At 46.1% G+C, this 18,903-nt stretch overlaps 1 protein-coding gene across 1 annotated transcript in view; it reads left to right on the top strand.

Annotated features, from left to right (window-relative positions):
• ELK3 (ETS transcription factor ELK3) overlaps window positions 1-18,903 on the top strand; it is a 64,022-nt gene that overhangs the window by 13,465 nt on the left and 31,654 nt on the right. Inside the window, exon 2 of the mRNA XM_074375258.1 lies at window positions 13,465-13,673. Within this exon, the coding sequence (XP_074231359.1) occupies window positions 13,467-13,673 (207 nt within the window). The 5' untranslated portion in view covers window positions 13,465-13,466. The remainder of the gene's footprint in view (window positions 1-13,464; window positions 13,674-18,903) is intronic.

Genomic DNA, 18,903 nt, shown 5'->3' with positions numbered 1-18,903 from the left:
ATGAACCTGCAGTGTGTCTAAACCAATTGCAGATCTTTTTAAAAGGGAAACTTTTTTTTTTAAAAAGGGATGGTGGGATGGATTCAAACTTTCTTAAAACCAGGAGTCACCAGCGAGGCAAAGCTAGAAATGAACAGGGAAATTTCCTGATGAGATTCCTCATAGGAATGTTGTCTCGCCCTCCAAGTTACGATGGGACTTTTCTCTTCATCGTGGTGAGGTGTGCATGTCAGAAGTGATGCCTCTGCTGGGGGACTGTGGTGATATAGCAGCTGGACTTTGGAGCCAGGCGCTCTGAATACCAGGCTGTGTTTTCCCTTGTTATTCCTGTGGTCGGGAGCATCTCACCCGCCTTGTGAAATTTTGACTTCCTCATGAAGTATAAAACAGATAACATGTATAAAGCACTCAACACAGTGCTCAGTACTTAGTAAATGCTTGTCAAAAGTTAGCATTAAACAAAGAAAAGCTCCTATTTAAATAAGTTAGGGTTTTTTTCTTTTTTCTTTTTTTTGATAGGAGCCCTATTCTTGAGAAGTCCGTGGATATTCAGTGTTGCTGGTCGGGGGGAAGACGTATGTAGCTGACACTTCCTTTAGAACAGGGCTCTTAGAAATTTATAAATTATCTTTAGGATTTAAATATATCTTTCTTTTCCTGTAGAGAATGGTAGATTCTCAAAAGGGTCTATGGACCAAACACAGGAAGAAGATATGATTGTGTGTGTGTTTATGTGGATCTGTTCTCTGTGTGTAATTATATGCTTTATGTTGACTATATGAGATGGCTGGTATTTGACTGTTTTTGACCTATAAAAACAATTTCATATAGTTCATCCTGATTGTTGGTGATACGGTTAAGAAACATAATTTGAAATGGCATCATAATGAGAGCAGTTATAATGAGGGATGATTGCAGTTTATTTTCATATGTTATTTATCAAAGCCTCCAGAGTTAAAATTCATCAGGCATCCTTGGACCACTAGTGATTATAGCAAAATGACTTCTGCTGTGTACAGTGTTATGAAATCGTCTTGAATTTTCACTGGGGACTTATTAGTAGTTTTATCACATTGAATGTATCATTTTTTTCTAGCTCTGTACTCTTTTGATCCAAATGACGACTTTTAGGAGAATTTGCTGTTTTTTTTTCCATGTTGAATTCATAGGGTTAATTACTCTGGGGAAGAAAACAAGTCTCATTGAGTTTCCTTGGCAATGAGAGTAGCAGTGTTCTTTCAGAAAGCAGAGCTTGGTCGTCGTATTGAGGGTTAAAACAGAGCTGACACACGAGGCAAAATGAAACCAGAGCTGCAATTACAAAGTGGGACAGATGTAGGAGGCCAGGTTTCCTGTGGCCCATTTTCCAGTTTCCTGCCTGCAACCTGCAGAAGAAGAGGAAGCTGAGTGTTACCAAGTATGAGAACTTAAGGGGGACGTGCTTCGAGCCAGAGTTAAGATGCTCGCAAACAACACAGACAACAAAAACAATTGCAAAGAAAGTGAATGTCCGGGTTTCAGTCCAAAAATGTCTGGGGAGGAGCAGCCCATCTGTTTAAAGAAAAAGCATTGTCAGCAGATCCTGTACTTCCCTTGAGACTCCACAGGGGGACCTGGGGACTGTCCCAGGTCACAGGAACCTCTGATTTTTATAGCCCTACTCATCTTGCAAGACATGGTCTGCTTTTTAAAAATACAGTTGGGTACCTGGAAAGATTTTTCTTGCAGAGCCTGCTTCCTGGGCAGGTTCATATACGAGGGAGGTGGTTGCGATTAACTGATTGGGCATAATGAACTACAGCCCCACTTGGGGAAGGCCGGTGACCAGTTGGCGCTTTGATCTAGCAGGCTTGTGTTCCTTTAACTGCCCAATAAAGTCATGTCTGAAGTTTTCAAAGGAGAGATTAAATGGAGGCGTGTATGATGAAGACTACAGATTGTACGCCCTATTTGTGTGGCTGCCTGATGAGCCTCTTGGGGAGATGCTGGAGATGTGGACTAGTCCATCTTTCTCCTGAGGGAAAAAGGAGAAAAGTAAAATTCTCCTATGTCTGGGCTCTTTAGCACATGACAGAAGAGTCTCTGAAGTCAGATTTTACAATCCCCACCTGAAAGGTAAAGAAGTTGCGATCTCAAGAAACAGATTCACTGCATACTTTTTCACTGAATGCCTGTTGTGGACCAGGCGCTGTGGGAATTGCTGGGATCGCTGATGTAATCATGGCTAACAAGAACTAGCTCCATTTGGGAAGCCTTGTTGAGGGCTTCATAGAAGGCACCCATGAAGGCGACGTCTAAGCCTTGTTGAATGCTTACGACATCCGGGCACTGTGCCCAGCTTTTCCCATACACCATCTCTTTCAAATCAGCTTGCTTCTTTGAGGTGCAGAGAAATAGGTGGGTGCTTTTGGGACAGCCAGTTGTTTTTTTACCTAGTGGATTGATCACCACCTCTTCCTCCAGCCCAGGAAGAACAAACTCAGTACCAGGAACATTGGGAAGTTTGGGGATATTGCCAAGTTAGGGATCCAAGGGGTATCTGTGTGAGGCAGCCTAGAGGGGGACTAGGCTCTTTGCCATCTTGATGGGGGCCTCGTCTGAACACGCGGGATGAGATAGGGCTGGGTGTGCTTAGCCAGGGGAGGGGGAACGGCCCGAATATACGGATGTGGGAAGACATAGAATGGCTCACACACTTTCCCAGCCGGAATTAACGTAGCCATCCATTTACTTTTCCAGAGGAAACTCACCCATATAAAAGTCAGCAGCAAATCAACTGACTTGCTTCTAATTTACCCAGAGACAACACAGTTTCAGAAGGAAAGAGGGGTGGATCACACACACAGTAAACAGAAGACGTTATGACAGTGGTTGTCAGTGATTTCCCCTGAAAGAATCTTTCTCTTTCCTCAGAAGAGTTATTCGAAAAACTAGATTTGAAAAACACAGCCAACTGTCAAGGGTAAATAAGCAGCCTGAGCAGCGGCAGCTTTCCCTCTTTTCTTGTCCACTTTGCTTTTTAAAACACGAACAATCTGTAGATATGCACAGAATGAAGAAGACAAATGCTTCTTAATAGGTCATAAGAGCTTTGAGGGACATGAACTTCACCTCACATCAGCAATTTTTTCTTCCATGCAGTGGCTGATAATAATTAAAATGTCTTCTGAAAAAATCTTAATAACCTAGTTTCACCTTCTCACAAATTATGAAAAAAGACTTCAGTGTGTGCTTAGTTACCAAATATTAATCCTTATTTGCTTAATGCCCTAAAATTATTCTATGCCAAGTTATTGCAGGCCTCAAATAGTACAAATTATTGTTTTCCAATTCCTTGCCTTAAGTACAGGGTTTTTGTTTGCTTGTTTGTTTTTAATGAAGTGCTGCTGACCTTTCTCTTGGACATTGATAATAGCACAATACAGAAACACTTAGTAGGTGCTGGTTTGGACAGAGGAGTTGAACTTCAGAGAATTTTCAGTTTACTAAGTGTTCAGGGTGGACTTCTCTAATCATGCAAGTTTTAACAAGCAAAAAGGCATGAACTTGCTGAGTACTACTTTGTTTATTTCTTACACAGGAGTTTTTCTCTTTTCCTTGGGCTCTCATATTTCTGACTAATTGGTTTTTTATGTAGGCTAATTTCTCTAGTGCCTGCAATATAAAAGCTTTACAAAGATAATAATTCTGACCCTCCCCCTCAACTCCCACCTCAGTGTAACTGAGAAAATGAAACCAGGAACGTGCAGAGAGAAGAGTTAGGTTGCCACCGCTATAAAGAAGAGCAAATAAGTGGGTATTTTTCAACTTCTAAGAATGGAAGCAAAAATCTCATGCTTTGCATATTGTGCTGCCCCAGCTCACATTAGGACATCTGGCGCCACCTTGTGGCAGACAGGGAGGATGCCTGCCTCCAAGAAGGGGAAGGTGGCTTCTAGGAGGGAGTAGGCAGCGCCCCTGGACTTGTGCGGTGATGGTCCCTGAGGTCAGCTTCACTGTGAGTCTGCCTTAGTGCTGGTTCAGCGTGACAAAGTAATGCCAGCAGTCAGCGGGCGGGATGACTCTCCTGGCAGCCTGGCAGCTGCTGGAGGCTTGGTGGAGTTTGAAAGAACACAGTAACCACTGCCACTGGGTGGACTTTGGGGTTTTTTTTTTTTTTTCTGGTATTTTATTGAGGTATAGCTGACTTACAATATTATATTAGTTTCCAGTGAACAAGGCAGTGATTTAAAATTTTTATAGATGATACTCCATTTATAGTTACTATGAAATATTGGCTACATTCTGTGTGCTGTACAATATATCCTTGTAGCTTGTGTATTTTATATGCAGTAGTTTGTATCTTTTAACCCCCTCCCCCATCCTCCCCACTGGTAACCATTAGTTTGTTCTCTGCCTCCCTGAGTCTTGGGTAGACTTTGTGTTCAGGTCCAGATTGGTAGACTGCAGGTTTCATTCCAGGCCCTGCACTGGTTCTTGCTCTGGCTTCGCAGTGGCTGCCCCTGCCCCGCCCTGCCTGCTGTGGGCACGGGAGCCTCTCCCCTCAGCCTTTTCTTCTTTAAGGTGGGAGAATATTCCTCTCTTGCCTTCCTGCCACCAGACACTCAAATGCTCTCCCAGCCGACTCACTTCTGCTGACACAATTCAGTGAATTACAAATCTGCACCAGAACCTGGCTTTTATGACACAGCAGACACGGGCTGGGGAGAAATTCTGGGCCAGCCCTCTACACAAGACCATTTCCATAACTCTGGTTTTTAGCTTTTGAAGGAGCTAGTTTGATCAAATCCTCTCAGCCTTTCCAGATTTTACTCCCCATTTTGATGAAGGCTGTGCTCAAGCTTGCTGCCCTGGAAAGCTTCTCCATGTAGCCTGATCCGAATCCCGATCCTGATCAGTTCTGTGCTCTTGGTGGGAGGCGGTATTACAGAGCGGCTGTACTGACAGAGTGGCCGTACTAACCTTGGTTTTACTTATTCATTCATTTATTCAACAAATGTTTACTGAGTGCCTGCTATGACCTGGTGGTGATCTAAGAGCTAAGGCTACGTCTTGGAGTCCACATTCAAGAGCAGTGTTTCTCAAACCATCTATGGAGAAGGGCCAGTTTTTAAAATTTCCAGTACACTGTGGACTGATAATTTTGGAAACTACTATAAGAATAAATTACTAGGAAAACAAAACTAAAAACAAAGATACCAGAATACAAGCCCTGATTTTTTTTTATTATAGATTTAGCAGACGTAAGATTACATTTCAGTAAATAGGAATAAAATACTGAGGCAAACAATTACAAAACTACATACTCATTTGAAAATGCATATAAAGGCAATTAATATAGAAGATCATTATTAATACTGGTAACTTTGTCATCCAGTGATTTTAACCAAAGAAAAAAGTTGTACGTGAAATAGATTCCCCATGTTAAATACCCATTTGCACATTTTAAACAAAAACCATATTTATCAGTTGACTTCACTTTTAATGTAGCAAAGAGTTTAATCTAGGTTGACTAATGAATTTAGGTTGGATACAGCAATGTTACTTGCAGGAGATGATGTATATAAACTATTTCTGTGTTTTGTTTTAATTATACTTGAGAGAAGTCTGTCAGAGGGATTTGCTGACAAGACTGAAAGGAGATTTTTAAACCCATTTCAGCAAGCTCAGGATATTCATTTTTTTAACTTTCATCTAAAATACAGCAAGCTTGTTGCATTTTAAAATTCATCTTCATTTCTTCATTAGTTGCCAGTTCCAACAATTTATCTTATAATGTTATAGTTACATTTAAATCCTCTTTTAATGAAATCAATGAATTGTAGAATTTTATATGCTTTGGGGTTACGGTTGAAAAGCTGACCTTGAATATCACACATTTTAACATTGGCTTTCATTTTCCTGACACGCATAGCTTGTGCCAAGCACACAGGCCTACTGATCACACACTTGGATGTGGTGGCAATGACATGTTGGAATGAAGTCTCTTAAGTATTTACTCTCGATTTCTATACTTATCTCATCATGGACTGGTGACCAGCCATTTGTGCTGATCTTGGCCACACACACAGTAGCCTGTGCTCTAACACAATTGGGCCTCAATTTTCTTATCTGCAAAGTGGCAACAATAATTGTAATACCTCATAGGGCAGTTGTGGGAATTCAGTGAGATTAAGTGCAGTGCTTGGTGTGTGGTAAAGGCTCGACAGATAATACCCACCATGTACAGAGAAGACAAGAGAAGGCTCTTATAATTGGAAAAGGCAGATTAGTGAATGAATGACAGACCCTGCAAGACAGCCTAGGTTAAGAGCTAGAAGGACCTCTGGCATGAGTGGGTTGCCTGAGTGTGTGCATGTAGCTTACACCCATATGGGAGGGTCTGGGGTGGCCTTCTGAGCTCCTGTGTCATTCACGTTGTGCTTGTTGTTTGAGCCACCTGATCAGCGCGAGGATGGTGACTGCATTTTATTGCTCCCGCTGTTTCAGGAGTGTTGGTCCTGTTTCCTGTTCCCGGGGAGGGAGCAGCTTTCACTTTTGTGCAAGATGTTTGGTTCCCCCCACTGCCCAGTGGTCTGAGGAAGTGTGCCTGGTTCTAGCTCGTTAGTGTGCCCAGAGGACTGGCGGCTACCCTGGACCCAAAGGAGATGCCAAAGCGGTGATAGGGCCGCATGGCCTGATGGCTCCCGAGTGGGCTGAGGTGGCACCAGGGATGACAAGAGTGATCAGTATATGCCATCTGTAGCATCCATCATCTCTTTGAGTCTCTGTCCAGATTAAAGAATGAATCAAGGGTACTATTTGTGTTCTTTAAAAATAGAAAGAGTTGAAAACACAGAATGAGGGTGGAGAGTAACCACTCAGAGTCCGCCCTGTGCAGACAAGCTCTTTACTCTCAGGCCACCTCCACCAGGACCAGCCCAGCGGGTGTATCCATGTGGGCTCCGTCTTCTCAGGCAGTGTTGTCATGGCTGTCACTCTAGAATCCTTCCCTTTTCTCTTTCTGACTCAACAGCTCTCATCTCCTTGACTCCCTTCCCCGCTCCAGGGGCACAAGACAGACGGGAGCAGAGGAAGTAGCTCCAAGGGAGTGTGAGTACCCCAGGGCCATCTTTACTGCAGTCTAACAACTCAGAGGCCCTAGGCTGAGCATTCTAAACCAGTGTCTCTCAAGCTGAAGTCAGTGAATGTATGCTTAGGGATCTGAGTGTCTTGCCAGAATTAAAAAAAAATTTTTGTTCTTTCATTTTTTTATGATAGTCTTTAAAAAAGAAAACCACAAGTAAGTGTATTCTAGGTCACCTTATAAGTAGCAGTCACCAAATAGCTGAAGATTCTCCCGGGATTTCAGTGCCTCTGTTGGGGTCATTGCCTAATGGACAAAGATCCAAGGTGGGTATATCTAAATGGCTCCTTGAGCTAGCTGAGGCCAAATGCCCTCACACCATGCTCTGTGAAGAGGCTCCCCTGCTGCTTAAAAAAATAATAGTTAACATTTGAATAACACTTCCTAAGTACCAGGTGTAGTTCGAGGGCGTTGTCAGTAACACAGGTTATCCTTGCTGCAGCCCCGTGAGGGAGACGTGTCATTACCATCATCTCCGTTTTCCTTATGAGGACATTGAGGCACAGAGAGGTGAGGTTACTTACCCAAAGTCCCACAGCCAGACAGGACTGCTGTATTTGAACACAGAGAGTCTGGCTCCAAATCCACTCTCACCCACGGTGTAGCCTTCCAAGTAGGGAAAAGGCGGTTCACCCTCTCACCTGCTGCAGGTCGTAGAGCATAATCGTGCTTCCATGAAAAACTGCGTTGTTTAGACTCTGGAGCAAAACCTCTCTGGGTGATGCGATTCCAATCTTATGTACACTGTTTTATGATTTAGTTAATTATGACAGCAAAATCGTTACTGATTCTATATATGCAAATTCTCATGTCTCACGGTGCTGAGTTGACTCTTCTCTCAGCCCTATCTGTCAGTTCATTTCAATATTCCTAACTTATAAATGCCTCTATTATTCAAATCCTTTTCTGAACTTGTTAGAACATCTACCAGGTTCCCTACTTGATGAAGGAGTGAAAGAAAATCTTTAACATGTCTTCATTTTCCATCTGTAGGAGACCCATGATTTTAGCCATTTCGAAAATTATTTTTTAACAAAGGTATTTCTCAACAGCCTCTCAGCGAGGCCTTCCATGACCTCCTGCTACCGTACCCCTGGCTCCCCCTCAACCTGCTCTGGTTGCATTTCCCTGTAACACTGTTATTCCAACGAACTGTGTATTTTAGTGGTCATGTGTCTCTTGTTCATGGCCTGTCTTCTCCTATTGGAATGTACACTCCATGAGGACCAAGGTCTTCATCTTCTCTGTTCTCTGATGTGTCCCAAATATCCAGATGGTGTCTTGGCATCAAATGGACCCCCCCTCAAAAAATGGAAAAAGATGGAGAGAGAATTGAGTCTTTATAGGGTATAACCGTATAAACACATCTTACTCGAAACAACTTCCATGGGGTCAGCTGTTGCTATAACCTTTTTGTGAGTTTTGGTTTCCTTTCAATAAAAGATCATGTGTCATATGTAAAATTAATTGTTAATTTGAATAGGGTGGGCGCAGTCTACTTTATTCGTAAATTTCATCTGGTTGTAAGAGAACTGTAAACTGGAGGAGCTTATATCTGTTTCTTCTTGTTTATATTGAAGGGAGAATATAGTAAAAAAAACAAATTAATGTGAATGATTTGTCCACATGGGAACCTATTAATTTTTCACATCCTGGTCCTTTAGAAAGAGGTATGCGTAGTATTCGGATTTGACAAAATCTGTTTTAAATGATCTCACTACCCTCGACTGCAGCAAGACCTAGGCTACAAACTGCCGAGGAAGAGGAACAGTTGGGACAGATACCAGGTAGCGTTGTTCTCGGGAGAGGCCTGGATGTGGCCTGCCAGCTGCTGAGAGCCTGGTCTTTGGTGCTTTCCTGTCCACGTGGTGAGAGAGCATTTGAGGCAGGCGGCGGGACTGAGGGGGATCAGTGGGGAGCAGAAAGTGTCTAGCACTACAGGGCGCCTCTGCCTGGAGGAGCTGTGGTGCCTTACAAGTGGACCCTCCTTAAGATAAAAAGCTCAGAGTTTGATTCTGCATCAAGAATGGCATGACAGGGAGCAGGGTGTCGCTCAGTGGTAGAGTGTGCTTAGCATGCTTGAGGTCCCGAATTCAAACCCGGTACCTCCATCAAAATAAATAAATAAGCCTAATTACCAACCCCCAACCCAAAACAAAACAAAACAAAAAGAATGGCATTACAACACCTGATAAAATTTCATCCATTCAAAATAAGATCTGAGCAAGGAAAGGGAAGCAATTTCTAATTAGTAAAAAGAAATTTGATTTGGAAAATACTTTTTTAGAAAAGATTGCATTTCTTGCATGGTCTACATATTTGAAGCAGAGAGTTGTGGGAAATCAGCTCACTGAGGTTAGGCTGATGAAACTTTTTAACTTAAAGCAGACCTCCCATTTGAACAATAATATATCAGACGTAAATCTCGAGTATCAACACTTTCTTGAACTTTTTTACTTAATAAGAGTCACAGGATGCTGTCTGAATTACAAGGACAGCCAGATAAGTTAGACTTTATTGTACCTGCATGTTAAGGTACAGGACTTTATTAAGGATTCTAGGCATTAAGGAATTAATTAAAAAAAAACACTCACAACTTTTTTCTGGTGAGAGACAGCTACATTTGGATGAATTTGCTAATACATGCAGCACTGGTGGTTGGTGGCAGGGTGTGTGACAATGTTAGGCTCTTTTCCATTCCCTAAGTCCCTGAGGGGGCAATTTGTAGCTGGTGGGGATGTGATAGAACGTGAAGCATGATTGTATGTGAAAACCACCATGTAAATGATGAAACTTAATCGTTGTTAAAATCAATGAAGTTTGGAACTAAAATCAAAGGAGTCCAGTGAATGCCCTTGAATGGCGAGAACCATGGTAGCCAGTCAGTGGTGGGCCACTACCCTGTTCCCCGTGTCCCTGTTCCCCCGTGTACACTCCACCATTTTAATCATACCAGTGGCTCCGGCCAGGAAGGGTGGGGTGTCCAGAGCTGCCTTGGGGGCCCCTTAGCTCCCAGAAAGACTTCTGCTGCGTGTAGGAGGGGTGACAGATGTTTGTAGATGTGATGAGCTTGCAGGGAAGTAATTTTGAGGCTCATCTCTGAGTCATGGGTGGCCAGAGTCCCCAGCAGTAGAGAGCTGTGTGACTGCACAGTGGCTGAGCTGGTGGCCCATCTGGAGGGGAGGAGTGGCCGGAGAGCTGGGGAAGGAGAAGGAGGCCCTTGGCGCTGGGCTTGGCCTGCTATAGGCGGGGGTGGTTTCATGCCTTCCTCACCTCTGGTGGAGCTGTGTTATTCACATGAAACCCTCTGAGGGATCCTCCCCTCCTCAGCCGTGCCTGGCTTTGTACCCTTGGCGTGGGAGGGCGAGGGAGAAGGTGGAGGTGTTCCCCAGCCCACCCAGCCTCTCCAAAGCTCTGTTAGCATCTGAGCATGTGTGGGGACAGCTCTGTGACTCCTAGTTCACAGCTTGTGCCCTTACCTGGCCGAGATCATCTCTTCCAGAAATCTGGAAGGCCCCTGATGAGAGGTCCCCATCCCCATCATTTATTCCTCTGCCTTTTTACTTTCTGCTCTTTTACATCTCCCTTTTCTTCCCCTTTCCTCCTTCTACCTTTGCCATGGGCCGTGGCACCTGTGGTCATCACTGGCCTGCTTATATCCCTTTGAGTGAAGATGTAATCAGCCAGTCCCCCTGCATAACATGCTTTTTCATGTCTAGATGCCCCTCGTGATGGTGAATGTAAGTCCGTAGTGTAAAGATACTGCACTCCAGCAAAGAGAGAATTTTTTTAGACCAGGATGTTGGGCATTGTGATTGTCAACTCTTGCTGCAATGGTGCCATGTAACAAACAGCCCCAAGAGTCACTGGCTTACAATGACTGGCTTATAGCATTTATTTTTCTTATTGGTTGGCCTCAGGGATGCTGTTTCAGACTATAGGTTGTGGAAATTGGTGCCAGTCTTTGGGTTGAGCTCATGCTGGCTCCACGTGCTTCATTTTGGGGCAGCAGCTTCACTACAATAAGAGGAGCCAGGAGAGGAAAGTTGCAAACATGGGAAGCCTCTTAGACCTTGACTGGGAATTGACACATTGTCATGTCTACTTAGCATTCCATTGACCTAATCAAATCACACGGCCAAGCCCAGATTTCAGCGGGATGGAAAAAAGTACTCCACCCCCCGTAGGCCACTGCTGCTTGGTCACTTGAACGGGGGACGGAGTGAAAGATTGAGAACATTTAACCAGTCTACTGTACAGGTCCTCATCATTCATGCTCAGAGCGTGTGGCCCTGATCCATGGGGTTGGGGCACCACAGGAAGCTCTGAGGAGTCAGTCCTGGTTGGTAGGAGCACTAAGTACAAAACACACAGCGATGTTTACATTGCCCTCCTGTCCCATCTGGAACATGATGGTTCGTGTCAGCTAAAGGTAGGGAGGTGCTGGGGGCTGCCCACCTTCCTAACTGTAAGCCCACTGGCCGCCTTCTGCCCTTTGGAGCAGGTTCCTCTGAGCATCCACCTAAAGTTTGAAAGATTTTTTAAAGCTGCTTGAAGTGTTTGAGGGAAAATACCAAAGCATTTGAGACAACTGTTAGCAATTCTTAGTGCCAACGATGGGAAGAAAGTGTTGGCTCGACCTCAAATAATGGGAAGGGTTGTTCCTCCTAGAGGCTGGAGCCGGCAGGCTGCTGCGTCTCACGGCGGCGGTGCTTACGAGGCTCATGAGACGTAAAGGTGCTTTGGTCCAACGAGGGGATGATTTATTGTCGTATGGACCGAGTGGCCATTGCAATGAAGACTGATTTCTGTAAAGAATATCCACTTTAAAGAGCCACAAATAAAGTGCCCTGTGGGCATTTAGAGAACATTCCTAATCGGCTTCCCTTTAACTGAGAAACCCACGTTGCTGCTCAGAGAAACAATAAAATGTGTTCTCGGCTAAACATGTGAAAGGAAATAGGGAAGTGAACACTTAGTGGAGGGCTAGGTATATGTGCATCCATTCCCATGTGGAAAGGGAGAAAAATGATTTGTCCATCTGAAAGCTGCCCCTTTCAGGGGAATGCGTGAGCTGGTTGTGGAGCTGACAGAAATATCGGGACAGATAAGTCTCCGTCAGGCAGTTGTTCTGGCCTCCAGGTCTCCCAGAGTTGAGCGTCTTCTCTATGCCCCCTCGTTCTGGTCACCTGGCTGCCTCCTGGGACTAGACTCTCACCCCGCTTCTTGCCAAGATCAAAACCCAGGGCCCTTCCTGTGTCCAGTCATGACAGTTGATCTGCGGTCAAGCTTCTGAGGCCAGCCCACCTCTTCTTTCCTAATGTAACGAATGTTGAGAAGACAAGTGGGTTTTTGTTGTTGTTATTATGATTATTGTTACTATTTTGGGAATCAGTACCCATTACCATGAAAGTCCTCACATGTCTGAAGTTGGGAACTACCTTGGGAGAGCAGGGAAAATTTTCCCCAAGAAGATCCCATGTGAACTGGGTCATGATGGATGAGAAGGAGTTCACCAGGCTCCAAAGCTGGGGAACAGCTTTGTAAGCAGAAGGAACAGCATTTACAAAGTCCACAGCAGAGTCCAAGGAAAAAGAACATTTTATAAGTTTTCCTCTCATAGTGGAGGGAAAAAATACTTTTTCCATCTCTGTACTTGTGACAAATGGGGTTTTTATCTGCAACATGGCAAGTAACTGGGGAAGTAAAGGGCTCTTCAAGTGGCAATGACCAGTTCTTCAGTTCCACAAGCATCTATCGGTAGGGTGCATGCTACACTCAGGCATGAGGCTGGGTTATCAGAGCTCTGGGAAGACCGAGGGTCACCTAGCGAAGTCCCTTCCTCTCGAAGCGCCTCACATGGTCATATGAACTGATGTACCCTGACCACATTAACCCAGGTCCCTAGGTAAATGCACTTATCACAGGGTCCAGCATTTCCTGCAAATGATGGACTAGAGGCTGAGCGGTGAAGGAGTGGGTAGGATGAGTGGGAACAGATGCCACGTTGCTTGGATGGGGACTGATTGTATGAGTGGGCAGCTCATTCATCATTTTTTAATATCATTCTTGATGCAGTCCTGTCACCTGTGGGGATGTGTGTGGCAAATACGGAAATCATAGGGCTTCCCCGTATTTCTGAATCGTGGCTGTTTACAAAAATGCAGGCAGAAGTCACCTGATTCAGAGTGCCCTGTCGGGAGGGAAATGGTGGAGAGGAAAGTGACTTTTCATTAGGTTCACTGGGGGCGGCGGGGAGGCCAGGGGCCTGAGGGGCTCCCCCCAACCCCACTTCCCGCAGACCTGGCACATGCACTGATGTGGCCCTCCCTCCCCAGGTATGGAGAGTGCAATCACGCTGTGGCAGTTCCTGTTGCAGTTGCTGCTGGACCAGAAACATGAGCATCTGATTTGCTGGACTTCCAACGATGGTGAATTCAAGCTCCTCAAAGCAGAAGAAGTGGCCAAGCTCTGGGGTCTCCGAAAAAACAAAACAAACATGAACTACGATAAGCTGAGCAGAGCCCTGCGATACTATTATGACAAGGTAAAGCTGGCCCCTAGGTGCGGCTGTCCCGGGGAGGGCGCCACCCCACAGTTCATCGGTGAAAGCAGAGAACAGTGTCCAGTGAGGCAGTTTAGGACATCAGAGAGAGTCAGTTTATGCATTTGCTTGTTTTATTCTTTTTTTAAAGAGAAACTCCTAAAAAGGATTTTTTTTCTGGAAGCCCTTTGGGTGTGACCATGGGTCAGAGTTTGTCCCTTCCGCATTTTCTTCTGTGGTTGCTGCAGAACGTTACCAACAACAGACATTAGACATCGGGAGGTTCTGCGGCTGGCCCCATGGGTAGGTGCTTGAGTGACAGAATGAATGTGACAGCCTAGAAGGTCTGTTTATCCTGTCTGGTTTGTGATTCACTCAAAAGGCTCTTCTGAGGGGAATGGTACCTGCGGCAAGTTATTTAACACTTGGGTGCCTCCAGTCCTCGTTAGTAAATTGGGACTCAGACTAATGTGGGCTCAGGGTCGTTGTGGAGAATGCAAGAAGCCCGTACATGTTAAGCACTTAGACCAATGCTTGGTACCCAGGGATTGCAACTTCATGGGAAACGTCCCTAATTAAAAGAAAAGCCATTCCCATTTTTAAGTCGCAGAGATAAGTCAGAGTCTTTTGTTAATGATAACACAGCATAGTTGCCAAACAGGACAGTCAGGGTGAGCTTTAGTGCCTTCCTGGAAAAGCAGCCCATGTGCCTGCGAGGGCACAAGTGCCGCTGTTTAGGGCTGATCATTTCAGGCCTGTAAGTGCTGACAGTTTCTGTGTGGGTCTGTTGTCGCTGAATATGCAGCCTCACAGACATAAAGATTTAGGGTCCTAATAAGGGCAAGGCTTTGTTCTGGTTTTCCTGTTCGTGGTGAAAGGTGAATCAAAAACTGATTTAAATATTAGTTCCTGATCTATATTTAGTGCCTCCTCCTGCCAGCCTCCTTGGAATTCAAGACAGAAGGATTACACATTTCAGGAAGTGGAGGCATCACTAATTACAAAGTGTTGCTTTATATGATCGTAATTGCGTATGATTATGTCATTGAAATGTTAAAGGTGCTTCCCTTTAATGTGGCAATTAATTAATGCTGGCTTAACGCAGAGTCCTATCAAGATGGAAAAGCACTTCTCGCAAATTGCACTGTCTGAAAGCCTTGCAGATGGTTTATTGTTTTGCATTTTCCCCCAGGTTCTAAGTGACACAATGGGAATTGGGGGCCTCTGAAGGGAAACAGTCATCTTGCTGGCTGGCAGGGTGCCTAAAAGCATGGCTTTGCGACTGACCAAAAAAAAAAAAGTAATTTGATTGTTTTAAATCAAGGTGTCACAGAAAAGGAGTTTGGTGTCTGTGAGTCAGTTTCACCCCTTCACGTGGCCTGGGCACTGGGGCTGAGGATAGCACAAAGGGAGATCGTGGGCTGGAGAAGGCTTCCCAATACGGGCAAAGCCATGCTGTTTAGACTCCACCTGATCTTTCTTGGGCAGGTTTATAAAATCTCTAGGGAAAGCCATTTCAGAGCCTCGGTCACCCAGCACGTTTTGGTACGTTCTGTGTCTCACGTACTGTGTGCCCAGCACTCCCTGCCCCTCGCCTCCTTTAAGCTATGACAGCCCCTGGACAGTCCTGCTGGCATCCCCTCTTTTGACAGATGAGGACGTGAGGACTTTGGTGAGAAACCTTGCCCAGGCTGCTGCCGCCAGGAAGCCCACGTTCCTGCCCACAAGGCATGTGCCCTGCCTTCCGGGCTCTTCATTTCCTTTGTCCCTGAACACCTGAGCTCCAGGTGCACAATCAGGCAGCACCAAGGGTACTGCAGCCTTAGAAATTTTTGTTAATTATCAAGGCCCGGGGTCTGCGTGGCCTGCTTAGCCCAGGTGTCCCTTTCCTCTCCTGCTGGGCTGGGACCTTTGTGCAGCCAGCTGGCATGGGCAGTGAGGGCAGGAGTGGCTCTTGTCCAGGCTGTCTGTCATGCAGGCTTGGCTCCAGGAGAAGATGCCCTTCGTCCTTCCCTGGAGACATGGGCACCAGACGCATGCGTGGGCACACGGCTGTTTCAGCTTTTCTCTTGAAACGTCTCCAGTGCTGAATGAGCGTGCTCATTAGACACCGAATATTGCTTCAAGTGAAAAGAAGGCGGGGGTGAAGGAGAAGAGAGGAGTAGGGCAAGACGGGGTGGAGGGGAGAGGAAGAACAGAAAGGGGGAGACAGAGGGACGAGGAGGAGAAAGGGCAAAAGAAGTTTACAAAATTGATACTGTTTTACGTTTATGATGAACACTTCCTTTCATTTTTGCCTGTGTTACTCTGGGACTGTATGTTTAAGTTGAATGATATGAAATTGCCAACATCTGACTGGTTTTGACCCACAAAAATGGCAGTCTTAAATGGTTTGGTCTCTTACCTGAGAGAGAGATTCGAGGGAGGTCTTGGTGCGTGTGGAGCCCCTGGCCACGTGGGCACCCCTTGCTCTGCCCTGCACGTGTTTCTCACAGTTACCCAGCCCTCGTATGGCCCTGTCTGCCTTTTAGTGTCCTCCTCAGTCCCCTTCTCCATCTCCTGTCCCCTGCCCCCACCCTCTCCCCTTTCGCGGACACTTACCCAGAGCCTGCACTGCACGTGGCGTAAGTTAGGTGACTCCCTGCCTTGACAGCCTCGTTCCTTTTTCCTGTTGTCTTTCCCCTTCTTTTCTCACTGTCATCTCTTCATTCTGGCTGAAACGGCACATTGCTTGGTTTGTCCTAATTAGGGAAGTTTTCTTGCCAGAGTAGGCAAGCATGAGGATATCATTATTTTTATATATTTTATATAGTATATTTTTAGAATATTTAGAAATGAGTGGAGGAAGAAAGTGGGAAATATGTGTAAAGGTTTGCAGAAGGCATCAAAGGAGAGCAATGTGTGGGCTCATGGTATCAGGTTGGGGTGGAGGCATTTTAATCATTGTTCTTCAAAAAAACAAAAACAAAAACAAAAAAAACGCCCCCACCCCTGCCCCTGGGCAGGTTATCGCAGTGAGAACTGTGATGACAGCACGGACTCCAGGCTGGATGGTCCGGGTCTGAATCCGGCTCCGTGTGAGTGCTTCGCCTGATCTCTCTGGATCTCAGCTTCCTTTTCTGTAAAACGAGTGTGGCTCGAGTCTCTGTCCCAGGGTTACAGTGGAGACTGGCTGAGTTAACACATGGTCAGTGCTGAGGACAGTCCCCAAACACGTTAGGCACTGCCAACTATTAGCCAGAGAAACAGCACAGGGGAGATTTTCCTTATCGCTAATTTGAAAAACTGAAGTGCCAAGAAGAAAATTAGGACCTTGGTCCTAGCTTCCTGCACCAGCACCCACGCAGGTAGGGGAACGCCGGATCCTGGGCATCACCTGTGGGGTCTCAGGAGTGCTTCGCTGTGCTTTGTAATGACTTAAGGTGGACGACCACAGTTTCTTTACCCAGTTGCCTATTTTTATGTATTTAGGACAGTTTGAAAATTCAGTTTGCAAAGATACTTTGATATTGAAATGACAGTCCCTGCCCCTCTGAATCAAAGTGCGGCTCTCCCTGGGCTCCCCTTGCAGTCAGTGCCGTCCAGTTTGAGCCCCACTGTGCCTCCATCTCTGAGTCTCAGTTCCCCCATCAGAGAGTCAGAGAGTGGGCATCATCATAGCACCTTCTCTCATGGGATTGTGGGAAGAGTAAATGCGACCATGTGCATGAGGTGCTCAGCACAGTGTCAGGTGCCTGCTAAGGACACACAGTAAATGCACGTCAACTCTTCTGTCCTCCTTTGTAAGACTTACTGCCTGGCGGTACAGTCGTCAGTTTATATGGCCGTCGTTCTCACAAAGCCATCTTTACCACCGTCTCCTGGCTTCTGCACTTTTATTGCTCTGGTCCCTTGCACAGGGTCTGGCACATATTAGGTGCTCAGTAAAAGCTGGAAGCAAATGAAGGAGCAAATGGATAACATAATGAGGTGGACACCACCCCAGTCCAAATCACTTCTATTGTGGAAGGTGATGTTAAATAAGTGTCAGACTTAAAAACAAACAAAGGAAAAGTTATCGCCCTTGGGTTATTGCACCGTGTTAGTTATCTAGGGCTGCTGTAGCGAATGCCACAAAGTGGGCGGCTTAAAACAACAGAAATTTATTCTCTCACAGTCCTGGAGGCCAGAAGTCTGAAGCCAAGGTGCTGCAGGATAGACTCCTTCCTTGCCTCTTCCCATCCTCTGGTAGTTGTCAGTCCTCAGCCGTCCTTGGCTTATAGCTGTGTCGCTCTGGTCTCTGCCCCTGACCAGAGAGATGTCATCACCAGCCCTTTTCCCTGTGTGTCTGTGTCCAAATTTCCCTCCTAAAAGGACATCAGGTCTACTGAATTAGAGTCCACCCTCATGACCTCATCTCAAGCTGCTTACATCTGCCAAGACTCTATTTCCAAATAAGGTCACATTCACATGGGTACGAGGGGCGAGGATTCGTCCTCTTGGTTTCACCTGATAACATGTACGTATATTTCTGACACTCCCGGGCTTGCATTTAGATTCTCAAAATTACACACTAAGGGAGAGCTTTGGAGAGGATGGTTTGATTCCATGAGTCCTAAAGGGAAACAGCTCCCCGTGACGTGGACAGCAGCTAGATTCAACTTGTAGGTGTGAAACTAGAGTATGGCAGGTGCGTCACAGTGCGCCCCCCGTGGCCAGGCGCCGTGCGGGGCCCTGGGGTGGAAGCAGAGGTCAGAAGATGAGTCCTGCCTTAAGAGGGTTTCAGAGTCTTTGGAACTTCGGCAGCTCCCTGGTCCGGAAGAGCGAACGATTTTAATACATGACATGGATGACTGAGCCCCGGGGCCCCAGTCCTGGATCAGCAACGGCTGGGGCCTGGTGTCGCCGCCGAGGCTCCTTACCCACCTGCCCGTCCACGGGCTGCCTGTTCCTCACGTGCGGGGGAGGGCTGGACAGGCAGGGTTTTGCGGCCAAGCACCGCCGAGGACCTGTTGCCCCTACTCAAAGCTTTTGAAGAGGCTGTGAGGCAGACCCAGTCTGAACTCCAGGAAAGGAGTGCTGCCAGGCCCAGGACGCAGCATAATTTATTCCCCAGACATGGACTGAAGGCCCCTGTTCAGCTTGGAAAAGTGCAGGTGACGGGAGGACGCCTGGGTCTGCGTCTGTGAGGGGCAGAAACCAGAGCTGACACAGACCTAAATGGGCCACTTTGTGTGTGCGTGGGCACTTCACC

Source organism: Camelus bactrianus, chromosome 12 (genome assembly GCF_048773025.1).
Source record: "Camelus bactrianus isolate YW-2024 breed Bactrian camel chromosome 12, ASM4877302v1, whole genome shotgun sequence".
NCBI classification, from domain to species: Eukaryota; Metazoa; Chordata; class Mammalia; order Artiodactyla; family Camelidae; genus Camelus; species Camelus bactrianus.
This window is presented reverse-complemented; position numbering and strand designations above follow the sequence as displayed.